The sequence below is a fragment of the Rhyacophila brunnea genome, unplaced genomic scaffold (assembly GCF_057557595.1).
Source record: "Rhyacophila brunnea isolate RB1 unplaced genomic scaffold, BYU_Rbru_1.0 scaffold_145, whole genome shotgun sequence".
Classification (NCBI taxonomy): Eukaryota; Metazoa; Arthropoda; class Insecta; order Trichoptera; family Rhyacophilidae; genus Rhyacophila; species Rhyacophila brunnea.
The window spans coordinates 292519-307564 of NW_028232801.1; the positions used below are offsets into that span (position 1 = coordinate 292519).

The following is a 15046-nucleotide window of genomic DNA, read 5'->3' on the forward strand; positions in this document are numbered from 1 at the left end:
ATTGTTGATAAAAATGCAGAGGCTCTGGAACCTCATAAATTGAATCCAAATAATAAAAACTCCTCAAAGAAACTGGAAAATAAAAAGATTACTGGGGATAATGTAGAGACAGAAATTGTTCAGGCTATGAATATTACACCTTCTACAACCAAACTATCACCTTCGATTTCTGAACTTCTCTTGAGGTCGACTGAAAAAACTAAAGATGAAATACTTAAGAAGGAAGATTCATTAATTTTGCTGGAAAACAATAGCAAAATTAAGAGTTTGATATCACAAATGAACAAAATTTACGAGTCAAATGCTAGAATACTGATGAAATTCAAAGATAGTACAAAGCCCGATATGAATGTTGGAGGTAAGAGCGATCATTCTGGACCTCAAGAAATAATGAAAATCCAAGTAATAGAAGTTACTGATAAGAGTAAGAAGAAATAAATTATATTCTAAAGCTGTGACATTTTTCCAACGTTCAAATTGATGGGTGGATAAATTCTTCTTATTGCTGAGCATATCAATACCAACACCCTTGCTTTAGATTAGTATCAGTGAACATTTGAAAATGAATGATTTGCCAAAACTTGATCATACTATTTATTATAAAGCGTTATTTGAAAAAATTTAACTTCTTTGCAGAAGAATAGGATTTTGAATTGTTTCCAAAATCTAACTTTCTTATTGAAAAATATTTCAATGCTGCTGGGCTTCCACAGATTTCAATTTTTGATGATGGTGACATTAAAATCGCTGATTTTCTTGGTGTGGCTCCGATTTCACAATATTCAAAAGATTTCTGAGATAGACTAATTTGTTCCGATGGTGTTTTTATTCGCTTTTTTACAACAACTGGCTTACGTATTACAATTTCAGTTTCCGTTGGTTGGCTGAAAAAATGTGAGTCAGCCGGCTTCTTTATCATATGTATGGCTCACTTCAGGAAAAATTAATTTGTATTTTGGAGGGAAAGTAGAGTTTTTTAATAATTGTCTGTTTTTAGATGGCAAACGGTTGCCCAAACACAATAGTATTACTGAAAAACTATTTATTTTACTTCCAGATTCCAATACCTCTATTCTAATGTTTGTCTCCTTATTCTAGCATCATTTGATCATTGCCCCTGTAATTTATTAATAGTAAGGGGCAAGATGGGAAATCTTTTAAATTAGTGATTCCCAATGTTGGGATTTGGAGTAAAAGAAAAAAATTGCCATTCTAAGGCGTCAGAGGACATAAATCAAGCTGCAACAGATATTAAAAAAAAGTCTAATATCAGTGTTTTAGTTGATAAGGATACATCAGAAAATGACAAAGTATTTGAAGATTTAGAGCATCGATTAGATCAAAGAAGGGACAGAGATGCAGATTTAAAAAATTCCAAAAAAACACTCCCAACCAAATCACAAACCAATCTATTACTGCATAAATCACCAGTAAATGAACACATAAAAGTAAGGATTTATAAAATTTTGGAATGTTTTAGTGGTAAGCCGTGCAATATTATGCTTTCTTGTGGATATATGATAAAATACTTTGATAACCCCAGATTCTTGGATTTCGATAGCACAGAATGGCGTATCTTCTACTTTATGATTGAGCCATCGGCTATTAATATGAATATATACTCCAATTTTACCCTGAATCTATATTCCACTAACGTAGCAGAACGCTTTACATATCAGATGGGGGCTCACAAATACCTTTCAATTATGGAAAAAATAGACATTTGCTTTCTTAGTGGAGAAGTTGCAGTGATGGATAGCAAGAAATATTGTGTATGCCAGAATGATCAACTTGTTATGACAAGTGCTTTTTTGAAAAACGAGGTTGGGAAAGTATACATTGTAAAGAAGGACGAGAAAATTAAATACGATAGTTTTGAATATGAAGTAATTGAAGAAATAAAGTCTGTGGAGTATTCATTTCCTTGGAATATTGTCAAAAGGTTCGGCGGTTCACAGTAGGAGCAATGAATTAATGTTGACGTTTAAAAGATTATATTTCAAATCCAAAATGTTTAATTCCCATTTATTTAAGTAATTTTCTCATTGATTCATCTGCATCACTGCTCTTTTTCATAACTTTTGATACAGCCATTTCAAAATCTTCTTTGGTAACATGTACTCTATTTTCTCTCAAAGCAAACATTCCAGCTTCTGTACAAACTGCCTTGGCTTCTGCTCCAGAACTGCCCACAAGCATTTCCCCTATTACCTTCAAATCAATTCCCTTGGTCAGATTCATCTTTCTAGAATGTATTTTTAAAATCTCCAACCTTGCATCACCCTTGGGATTCGGGAATTCTATCTTTCTATCAATTCTTCCTGTTCTCAACAGTGCTGGGTCAAGAATGTCGATTCTATTTGTTGCCATAATAACCTTGATGTTTTTGTGGGATTCAAATCCATCCAGTTGATTCAACAACTCCAGCATTGTTCTTTGAACTTCTGAGTCACCACCCTTCCCACTCTCTGATCTAGTAGAACCAATCGAATCTATTTCATCCATGAAAATTATGGATGGGGCATGTTCTCTTGCCATTATAAATAGTTCTCTGACGAGTCTGGAACCCTCTCCAATATATTTTTGTACAAGTTCAGAGCCAGAAACACGAATAAACTTGCATTTTGTATGATGGGCCACAGCTCTAGCTAGTAGGGTTTTTCCAGTTCCTGGGGGTCCATAAAGCAAAACTCCTTTTGGCTGGGCAATCCCCAAGTTTTCAAATAGTTCTGGATGCTTGATAGGCAGCTCTATAACTTCTCTTATCTCTTTTATCTGTTCCTTCAGTCCACCAATCATAGAATATGTTGAGTCAGGGACTTTTTCCACCATCATCAGTGATACAATTGGATCAACCTTTGTGGGCAAAATTCTGTGGATATCACTGTTATCCGAGCGTAAAGCCACGCGGGTTCCTGGCTTGAGTGCATTATAATCCACTTCTGGTTCTACATTTACAATGTATTTGCCATCAGGATTGCACTTTACTAGGCATTGTCTATTTCCCATTTTACTGCTAACAACACCAACATTTGAGCTTGAATCCGACACAACGGAAATTTCCTCTCTCAAAATAGCCACTTGAGAAACCAACGATTCTCTCTCATCTTCAAGTTTTCTTATTCGGTTTCTAATATCTGGAACTTGTGATTTTAAAATATCTTTGTTATTTTGGAAGTATTTTGCAAAGAACTCTGACATAATCTAGGGCAAAATTGACAGGACAATTATCCATTTTTTTGAATAAAGTTGTCTAAACATTTGCAAAGAAGGGAATGAAGACAAAGTAATGGCCCAAAGGATACTCTTGTTATTTTTTGATTATTCTGTACTTTAAATGTTTTGGTTTTCTTATCCCCACTCATATGTTTAATCCCTCAGATATATACGACAATATTATTCTGACAATCCAGCAGTTTCCCATGGAATCGTTTTATTTTAAGCGGCAGACAAATCGTATTGAGAAGATACAAAAGAAATATTACAGGAAGCTTGAAAGGACATTTAGGAATCTGCCGAAATTTGATGAAAATAAAGTCAAGGCAATCGAGAGAAGGCTAAATGAGTGTCAAGAAAAAAAAATGGAAGTGCTAGAGGCATTTAAAAGAGCCATAGGGAAGCATATAGAATATTTTAACAGACTTAACGAGATGTCTGGAAATACAATTCAGCTGAAAGAAAATTCAACAAGTTACAAAATGGTTATAAAGCTCAGCACATCAGATAATGGAACACAGTCTCAGGATGCTCACTGTTCTATGCGATATTGTATATGTGATGATGTTGCCAGCGGATCAATGATCTGTTGTGATAATGTAGAGTGTGAAATTGGATGGTACCATTTTAGGTGTCTTGGTCTAAACTCAATACCACGGGGAAATTGGGTTTGTCCGGGATGTAGAAAAACAAACTAAAGATTAATATCACATTAGTAATTGGTTATTTAAGATATACAGTTCCCGAAATTGTGATTTATCCATATCCATCTTGATTAAATTGAATTAGTTAGTTGGAGGTGTACACGAGACATTGGGATTGTGTTTGTAAGCAGTCTTTTAATTTTTTGTTTTTTCCCCTTACTTCTCTGAGCGAAAGCTTTGATCAAGTGTAGTATCTGTATTTGTTGGTGTAGAAACCGACAATTTCTCGCAAGAGAATAAATAATATTGGATTGCCTGATTCATCCACGGAGATGATTGCTTGCATAGTCCCGTGGAATGATGCGGAGGTTGTGTAGACAACAAATTTTAATAATAATTTCTGTACCTGGGTGTTCTAGTTTTAATTGGAAAGTCTTTTGTTTATCAAGACAACATGACCAATCATATAGTATATTTTGTTGCTTTTATTGATGCTAATTATTACACACTAGTTTATTTTTCTTAATAGTTTCCTTTTGTGAAAATTTTGATGGAAATTTTTCTTCAAATACTTTTTTTATTTTGCCCATAATCGAAAAGCGCTCAGAAGCCACGGAAAGAGATTTTTGTCTAATTCTGCCATTTTGAGTAGAGACCTGCTGGAAGGAAGCATTGCACATTTATTGTTCACTGTGCCAAGAAAGCAAACATTTTAGTGTAATTGTTGTTAATTTTTGTGCAAAATCTTTTCTCCTTTTCTTACTTATTGGTTAACTTTCTTTCTAATACCCAAATGGTATCTCCTTTATGGAAAGCGAAAGGTTCTGCAGAATATGCTATTGTGACGCAGATCCGTTTTCAGATACCCATGAATTAATAAGCCCATGCGATTGTAAGGGTAGTGTTAAGTATGTCCACAAAAATTGCCTGCAGTATTGGAGATTTAAAGGGAAAAGACTTATACAGGTGAAATTCTGTGAGCAGTGTACCAGTAAGTATACCGTCGAGGGGGAAAAGCAGCTTGAGAATTTTGCATTATCTTTTCTTACAACCCTATTTATTCTAATCACATTTATTGCATCCAGCTTCTTGGTGAATATTGTAATTAAAGCATTTAAGGTTGTTATTGATGATCTGATACAGCCTGAGAGACTCAGTATCGAGTATGAACCTAAAGATAATTTAGTAGAGAAAGTTGCGTCAAGAATTGAATATCAACCCACCTTTGTGAAATATGAAGATACTGAACCTAAATATACATTTCCATCGGCGGATTTTGAATCTCAGATATGTGCTAGGTATTTTCACAATGTACTTGTTTGTAATCAGATTCATAATTTCATAATTAATCATCATTTTGGTCAAACCCTATTTAACTTCTCATCAATGATATATGTTACTATTACTTTGTCCATATACAAGCTATATGTTGAAAAAGAGGCTTTATCATCATTTAATTATATTTTCACATTTTGGAGAATATGTGAATTTGGATTCACACTCGATAAGATTGTGTATGCATTGCTAACCTTCTATTTTATACATTCAATGTATATTAAAGCGTATAGCTGGGTCGATAATACTACATTTTATCTTTTAAACAAGGTATAGTGCTCAATCGGCTTTGGTTTCTTTATATTTGAATTATTTTTTAATAAATTATTGGAACAGATATTCTTACCCTACTAATAAAAATAGTGTAAATGACCTCAACCACAACACTTAAATTAAGAATGCCCCAAAAGATAAATTGGTTGCATTTTTGATTGTGATTTTTTCTCATAGATAAAGTTGGGAGAGTTGTTGGATATATGGTATAAATCCTCATACAGAAAAGCTTTTTAAGAGATACAACTGGAGTGATATGCATGAAAAATCCCTTATTAGATCTGATTTTCCAAAACTTTACATAAAAATTTTAAAATATTATCCCAAATGGAGAATTTTCAGATAAAAACAGTTAAATCCTCATCTTTTGAAAAGGGCTTTTTTTATGACAATGATGCCACCGTAGAAGGAAGAGTTTTGAAGTTTAGCAAGGATAATTCTACTAGGAGTGGTGGTTTTATTAATGGGGATGAGTATTCTGGTTATGAGTCGATAAATTTGCCATTTTATACGAAATATTTTGTCAATTTGGATTATGACTTTTTGTTCATCGGAGAAGAAGATAGTGAAGATTGCAAAAAGCATCTTTCCCTTTTCAGAATCAACAAGTTTCGAAAGTCCATCGAAAATATTGGCCAAATTACCGAAAAGGTTTTAGATATTTCATGGAAGGGAGACAAAACAATAGTTTTGACAGAAACAGAAATTATTCTTTTTAATGCATATTTTGAAATGATCAGATCAGCACCGATTAGTATTGAAAAATCTGGCCAAATTAGATGGGGTGATGAAATATTCTCGATAGTAACTGAGGATTCTGTAGCGATATACAATATAAATTTCGAGAAAATTTCCTACATCAGTAGTATTAATGAATCCGCAGAAGTTGAGCATACAACCATTCTGAATGGTAGGACCGAGCACATTAGAGATGTTGCATTCATCTCTAAATACAACAAGTTTGCCTTGGCAAAAACCAGTGGGATTTATTTTTATGAGCCAAATGGCTTGGAACATGGAGAACCGATATATTTTCAATGTGATAGATTAGACATCATTACTATTGATGAAGTTGAGTTACTTTGTTGTATTAACAATTTAACCAACGAACTGACAGTCTGGCACATTTCTAATTTTAAATGGTACAAAAAACTGCAGTTTGACATCTTGGAGTTTCAGGATAACCCACAGTGCTCTAATACTCCTGAATTGAATACTTTACAATATAAACTTTTGAAAATTGAAGATAACTCAATAGTTTTGAGGTCAGATACAAACTTGAAAAAAATATATATTTATAAGTTTTCATCACCAAAGTTTGTCATTGATGGCAGTAGTCTATATTACACAAACTTCAACAAATCTCTGATCCCACCACCTTTTTACTATAAAAAATTCACTTTTGAAAATCAGGTTGATTCTTTCTTAGAATTTGATGGTGGGATTTTTATTAAGAGTAGAAGACTTATCTATAAATATTTAATAGCTAACGATAGCGAATTGATGTTGATAAGATCATTTGAAATTGATCAGACATTAAAAAATACATACATATGTGATCTTTTTATGCACCATGATGTTTTAATGGGCAGAATTGATAAAAACAACATTGTAGATTTAGAAACTGGCAATGTGGCAAAAACCATAAAGAACCTGTCTGATGAATCCATTGTATCTATAAAAACTTTCAAAATTTCAACAGTGGTTTTATATAGTTCAGGGAAAGTATATTTAGATAATAATCTGTTGATGGTGAAATTTGACTTGAAAGCACAATTTGATATACAGATTAATGATCGGTTTTTAGGACTTTTAAATCGATCGGTTTTAACCATTTATGACCTACTAACTAAAAAAAAGATAGAATACGAAAATGCTTTGTCTTTTCTATTATATGAGGAATATGTGATTTACAATACTAAAAACCTGCTGATAATATGTGGATTTAAAAAGGATAATGATGGTCAAGGATCTGATGTCAACAAGGATCTAGAAATTGTTGACACTGGCTTTAAGCAAAGTACAATGAATTCTCTTAGTCCAAAATTGTGTGATACTGATAAATATGATGTATCAAAATCCACTGGCAATTTACTTCCTCTATGTAGCTATTTCTGCGATGATGGAATGTCTATTCTGAGTGTTGTCGGAAACAGGATCATTTCACAAACCCGCTTTGGTTCCTTAGAAACCACCACTAACAAACTCTTTTCAAAAAGTATAATTCTTGAATACATTAAAAACAACAAAATTTCAGACGCAGCATATCTGTGTGATATAAACCATGTAGACTATAGCATATTTTTCGATTCTGACAGAATAGATCTGACAATAGTATCAAAACTCAAAGAAGACCAAATCATTTCTTTACTAGAGCAATTTGACATAACTGGTGATATATTGTTTGAATTTGATTTCATCAGTCGAATGAAGAGGGTTTTTGATCCGCAAAGTATCTACAAAGTAAATGGAGTTGATATTAGAGAGGAGTTTGCCAGCAATAAAAAAATCAGTAAATTAGAAGAATCTCTTAGTGAGTTGAGTCCCTTGGCAGATTCACTTAGTAGAGTAACTTTAAATAGTACTACATCTTACATTTCAACTGAAAATATAGAACATTTATTGAATACTGGGTATATTGATAATCACCAAAGTATGATATTTGATCAGCATCATATGAATAGTATTTTCGAGGGAAATAGGTTTAATTCTAACATATTATCCAGAGCAAACAGTGTTCCATGTAAAAATGTTTGTGATATTTTGAACATTACTTTTAAATTGCTCAAGAGGGACAATGTTAAAGTACTAGTATATCTTTTCAAAAGATTAAAACGTCTGGATTTAGTATTTTTTATTGATGATTATACATCAATGATGAAATGCTTACTGTCAAATACTTCTCAGGATGAAATATTGAATGGGTCAATCCGAACATTGGATCGATCAAAAATAGAATCGGTTTTTAAGTCATGTCAAAGAGACTATAATACAATTATGTCCCATTTAAATAGTGAGGGTTCGATTTATGATTATTTGGAAATGAGATCTGAATCATTATTCCTAAAAATTAAGCAATATTGCCATGAAAAAGTTCGAAATGGGTTGGAAAAAGCGATAGATGACAGTGGGTGTAAGCCGATTTATCTCTCTGGCAATGATATTTTGGAAGCCATGGGCCTGATACACTATGCTCAGAAGTATTCTCTGTCCAATGATTTGTTGATGTACTCTAAATTCAATACGTTTGGAGTGAATCTATATGAGTTGGTTGCTCAATGTGAAACAGATTTACTAAAATCACACTATTTATATATTTTGGGGGGCAATTTACAAATGGCATTTGAAATTGCCAATGAAAATTTATTTTGGAAGCAAGCATTTAAGCTCAATGAAGGCGACACGCATGATAGTGGCAATCTTCAGACTAGTCAGAGCTCTAGCATTCTCGATTTAAATGATAGAGGGATTCACAATTCTACAAATATGAACGGTAGCCTATTCAGAAAACTTCCAGCTTTCTATTATGACACCATTGACAGGCTTCTACTTATAAAAGATTACAATTCCGTAGGGCAAATTTATCAAATCTATCTGAATAATCCAGAAAAGGCATTGGAAAGTTATCTCGAGGGCAAGCATTTAGTAAATGCCATAGATATTTATCTAAACGAGAAAAAGTTGGACACTAAAGAATCCTTCCAGGAATTTATTAGGAATATATCGATTGAATACTTCCGAAATGATATTGTAGTCATCAATGACATCAGAGAGGCATTTATAGAAAATAGAGACCGAATTTATTCAGTTAGAGAGAGAATGGAGATAGCTGGGATCGACCAAAGCCAAACCACTCTTTCATATTCTTCTAAAAGCTCCAGAAATGCCCTAAATAAGGATAGGCCAGGCGGGCAATTCGAAAATGAATATGTTCAGAATCAAATAAGAATCCTTGGTGAAAAACTGATTGAATGGAGAGACAATACCATAGAAATATTCATTATATTTGAGACATTTGGAATGAAAGAGTATACCAAGATGTATAATGAAATATACAATAGTACAAAAGATTTGATCGTTTCGGAGATTGATAAAATCTGGGAGTACGAAAGAGAATATGATCCTGCTATTCCTAAAATTGAAAAGCCTGACTTCAATAAGTTAATAAAATTTTGAATTAGCCTATATTTGTAACTAGGAACCAATAAGCTATTTAAGAAGACATAAAAATACCTGCAGCATACTCCATTTTTCGCACGATTTACACATTTTTTGTGAATCGTCAGTTAAAAATGCTTTGTTTTCGTTATTTCCATGTAATTAATGGAGTATATCTGATCTCTTTTTATTATCCAAAAAATGAAATAATGTTCAATAAGAGTTTAATTCTTTATTAGAAAGACTACTCTAAAGGATAATAAATACTATACAATAAAATAGCTTTAATTTTTTTATTAGTTAAGTAATATTAAAGCATTACTAATAGACTTCTAGCCAGATACCATTTAAGATACACCGGACCAGAATAGTTTTGCTGATAACATTTAATAAAAAATTACTTGTACGTCTTTAGCTAGTACCTCACAAATAACGGCAAATGTCCATTATCTTCAATGTCCCCGCTTTCTATTTCGAGTCTACTTTGTATGGCTTCTTCTTTTCTCAGTTTCTTTTCAATGTCCTCCATTCTATTTTTGACTAAAATACTATCTTTCTGTAGTTGTTCATACAGAATATTGTATTCCTTCAATTTATTTTCATTCAGACACAACTCATTTGCATCCTCCTTTTTCTCCAATTCATACTTACTAATTTGCTTATTTAATAAATTTGTTTGATCAATTAGATAGTTTAACTTATTCTGTTCCTCGTTCAACTTTTTAAATAAATGTGATTTTTCATTTTCACTGATTTTGATTTTACTGTTGGTTTCGTTTTTAGTTTTTATACTTGTTTCTGCAGCCCTTTCTAAATTGCCTATTTTCGATCTTAATTGGCCTAACTGATTTTTAATCAAGGTTTTTTTGATATTTAGTTTTTCAATCTTTCCCACAATGGCATTCTGTAAACTTAGGAGTCTATCTGATTTCTCCTTTAGTTCTAAGTTGCTCATTTTAGACTCCTCTATTTTCAACTTCAGATATTTTTGTCTGGCATTATCAGCGTGCAAAATATTGTGATTATGAATATCCAAAAAGTTATTGCTAGAAATGGGTGTTGCATGAGTAATACTACCCAAGAGGTCATTGGTGTCTTGAGTTGAGGGGGTATCATCTTTATTAAGGCTACTTTTTGATAGGGAGTCATAGTTTTTATCCAATGAGAAATGAACATTAAATCTATGAATATTTTGAGGGTCTGTTGAACTCTTCATAAACAATGGTATTGGATCAAGCTTGGGACCATGGTTGTTTTGATTTGCTAATCCACTTTGAGAGTTCTTCGAATCACCAGGGGGTAAACTCACCTCCTGATCATTCTCTAAACTATCTTTAGCATTATGATTGTTCCTGAAAGGATTTTTGGCGTTATCTCCAACTGTATCCTCATTCATTTTGGTCCATAAACCACCATTGGATTGACTATCTTCCTTGGCTCCATCACCTGTACCACCATTTTGATGGAATAGATCATATAGATTTGGTTTTTCTCTAAATGACTTTCCTATCTCTATATCTTTTTTTGGATTGTGTAAAGGATCTCCCTTACTGGTCTCCTCACTATTCTTATAGCTATCGCTCACCTCGCTTTCTGTAGCATCATGATTGTTCTTTTTCCCATTTTTTTCTGAACTTCTTTTTCGATTAGGATGCTTTCTATGTTTATTTCTATTAAACTTTTTTCTATAATACTCACTGCTTTCATCACTGCTCGAATCACTACTAATCTCATGCTTTCCCCTTCTATGACCCCTTTTTTCTGCTTTAGAATCCTTATCATCCAAAGCATCATCTTTCTTCTGGTTTTGATCATTTTTTTCCTTATGATCATTTTCCTTTCTTTCATTGCTGTCTCTATTGTTGTCATCATTATTTTTTTTATCATCATCTACATTCTGTATGTCTTCATCATTATTTTTTTTACTACTACCCACATTCTGTTTGTTATTATCTACATTTGTAGAACTTGACAATCCGTTTTTCCCAGCATTATCTGTCTGCTCTAGATTCTTATTCTGTGGTTCAATTCCTTTTAATATATTTCGTATGTTTCCCATCAATTTATCATTGGTTATGTTATTCTTAGCGCCTTTAACTTTTATCAAACCCCCTTCTTTGTTTTGCAATGGCTGTGCTTCATCAAATTTATAGTTGTTTCCTGCTTTTAACTTTGTAGGGTTGTTTGGTTTTATCGAATTACTGAGTTTTATGGGCTTGTTCAATTTTATAAGATTACCGCTGGGTTTAGCCATCGAACTATCCTTGGCTGCAGATGCTGCTTTTATATTATTCACAAAACTATCTTCATTGACTAGATTGACTTGGTCGTTATTATAGTTCTTTTCGATATTCTTTTTTACTAAATCATTGGTTTTCTTATCCAATCCAATATCATCGACAATGACTATCCTTCCATGTGCAAAAACTATGTAAAAAATGAAATCTTGCAGGGCAACTTTAGTTAATATCCTCATTAAAAATGTTATCAAAGCAACTAATATATTTTTTAATGTTTCATTGGTGTTTTAGAGAATAAACAAACAAAAATAACCTGGCTAATTATGGAGAAAAACACACTCACAAATATATCTAGTCACACTTGTTTTAATCAATGCTGAGATATCCTCAAGCAAATATTACATATCCAAAAAATTATCTGGCTTGATGTGTTTCATTAATTTGGTTTTAATAAACCTTGGCTCATATTTGTATTAAGTTAATTTTTTCATCCATTTTATCCTTATAAAACTTTGGATTCTAGTTACTAAATAATTTTTCTACTGCAACCCCATGAAGGAATCTGAATTAAAACAGTTACAAAAGATTTATTCTGATTTAGGACAAAGTATTCCGGAGTTTTGTAAAACTTGGAAAGTGTTGTCGAAAAAATCAACTTACAACTTCACAAATAATAAAATAGAAATATTTATGGAGAAAGTTAGGAGAGAGAAAGGAAAAGAATTTGGCAACTCAGATATAGTATGTCATACCTCACTAGCAAGACGTGAGTTACTTCATAATACCTGTGCAGATAAGAATATATCTGACGGCAAGAGTATCTTTTTGGGGACTGTCCCCCCTGTATCAGATATCTTAACTTCTATTTGTAAGTCTTTTGGTTCTGCCTATAGAATCCATACTTCGAACTATTCGAATGTTTTGAATCAAAACAAGAAAATATCTATTCTTTGTGCTAGAGAAGTTAAAAGAAGCCTGGGGAAGACAAGTAAAGTAAATCCGGTTTTGAAGTCGAAGAGAATTCATAAGGAATTATCGATATTTTTGAAGAAATCAATAAAAAATAAGGCTGAAAAGATGAAGAATGAGGAAAAGAAGGCGATTTTAAATAAGAAGAGATTGGAAGAGATTGATGAGGAAAATCGACAGAGAAGAAAATTCAACTATTTACTAAACCAAACAGAGTCGTTTGCCAGCTATTTCTTGAATCGAAAGGGTAATAATGAAGATTTAGAAGGTATGAAAGAAGGAATTGAGGCAGCCAGGAAGCAATTGGAAATAGCTAAAGAATTTGATAAATCACAGGGGCATCAATCCAATAGTGATATTGGACATGAGACTAGGATTGGTAGTGACATTTATGTGCATAGGGAGGTTCCACAACCCACTATTTTAAAGGCCTCACTTCGAGATTACCAACTTAAGGGTGTAAATTGGCTAATTAGCTTATATAACCAAGGAATTAATGGTATTCTGGCTGATGATATGGGTTTGGGTAAAACCATTCAATCTATTGCTTTTTTGGGATATCTATATGAATCTCATGATATTGATGGACCATTTATCATCGTAACCCCTGCTTCGACTCTGCACAACTGGGTAAATGAATTCGAGAAGTTTATTCCGGAATTTAAAGTAGTGAGTTACTGGGGATCGGTTTTGGAAAGAAAAGAGCTGAGAAAGGAATTCAAGAGTGCGAATGTAATAGTTACCAGCTACCAAATTGCAATTGGGGATGAGAATATATTAAAGAAGATGAAATTCCAATATATGATTTTGGATGAGGCACAGGCTATAAAAAGCAATTCTTCGTTGAGATGGAAAAGTCTTTTGAGTTTCAAAACAAGGAATAGATTGTTGTTGACTGGAACACCAATTCAGAACACGATGACCGAGTTGTGGGCATTGTTACACTTTATTATGCCTACACTTTTTGATAGCTTGAATGAATTTTCTGAGTGGTTTTCCAGAGAAAATTACATTGATGAGCAGCAAATCAGCAAATTACATACAATCTTGAAGCCATTTATGCTACGTAGACACAAGGATGATATCAAGGACGAAATTGGGACAAAGGAGATAGTTATAGTTGAGTGTGAACTGAGTAGCAGACAGCTTTTACTTTACGATGAAATCATTCAATCTAAAATGGACTATGAAAATATTGTGATGCATCTGAAGAAGGTGTGCAACCACCCAGACTTATTTGAGAAGTTGGAGCCTATCTGTAGCATGGGGTTTACTGTGGAGGGTGATTCGGGCATAGTAAGCTATCGCTCGAAAGAGAAGTTGATTGTGGGGAGAGAGGTTATTGAAGATGATTTATTCTGTAATGTAAAGGAAAGAAACCGAATCATTGAAAATATTGTTAATTTTGAAATGGCTCCAAAAGCTAAAGCTAAGTTTAATCAAGATGATCTTCATCGAAGTTTCGTATATGGCTATAAATGTCATGGTGACTTGGCCGATAAAAATAACTGGATTTTAAGTGAAATGGAAAGAAGTAGTAGATTTAGAAGAAATACACTAAAGAGATTTGTGTTTTTACATGAAAAGGTCATCGATTTTAAACTGTCGAATACTTTAGAGAATTATGGAAGTGATAGTCTAATGACAACTTTCAGTGTTTCTAAAAATCAACCCAGCATTTCTTACATGGAGAAACACACCTGTATTCCCCCTTTAAACACATTCATTAATGATTCAGGCAAGTTAATTGCCGTTGATAAATTATTAAAGAAGCTGAAGATGGATAACCATAGAGTATTGATATATTTTCAGATGACTAGAATGATGGATTTATTTGAAGAATTCCTAGTAGAGCGAGAATATACCTACTTAAGATTGGATGGGTCTTCAAAGGTTAATCAGAGGAAGGAATTGGTTGAAGAGTGGCAAAATAATGAAGGTATTTTTGTATTTATTCTAAGTACCCGTGCTGGTGGGGTTGGAATTAATCTTACTGCAGCGGACACTGTTGTATTCTATGACAGTGACTGGAATCCAACTGTAGATCAGCAAGCCATGGATCGAGTTCATAGGCTTGGCCAAAAGAAAGATGTAACGGTGTATAAATTAATTACTAAAAATACGATTGAAGAAAGAGTAATGGAAACAGCCAATAAAAAAGATGAAATGCAAAAGATTGTTATTAAGGGGAGAGTGTTTGAGGGTATATAG

General features: G+C 33.0%; 1 protein-coding gene, 1 non-coding gene and 1 pseudogene across 2 annotated transcripts; 2 read left to right on the forward strand and 1 right to left on the reverse strand.

Annotated features, from left to right (window-relative positions):
• Nucleotides 1–2025: 2025 nt before the first annotated feature.
• Nucleotides 2026–3219, reverse strand: LOC147075388 (uncharacterized). Its single transcript, XM_085942504.1, has one exon. It carries the CDS (start codon nucleotides 3199–3201, stop codon nucleotides 2026–2028), a length of 1176 nt encoding a protein of 391 aa, XP_085798630.1. The 5' UTR covers nucleotides 3202–3219.
• An 856-nt stretch (nucleotides 3220–4075) lies between these two features.
• On the forward strand, nucleotides 4076–4250 carry LOC147075389 (U2 spliceosomal RNA). The gene has a single exon (XR_015070016.1). It is a non-coding gene; the product is annotated as a U2 spliceosomal RNA (small nuclear RNA).
• An 8359-nt stretch (nucleotides 4251–12609) lies between these two features.
• On the forward strand, nucleotides 12610–15046 carry LOC147075390 (uncharacterized; annotated as a pseudogene).

Coding starts and splice junctions, on each gene's coding strand:
- LOC147075388 (XM_085942504.1), bottom strand. CDS start 3,201: ATGTCAGAGTTCTTTGCAAAATACTTCCAAAATAACAAAGATATTTTA.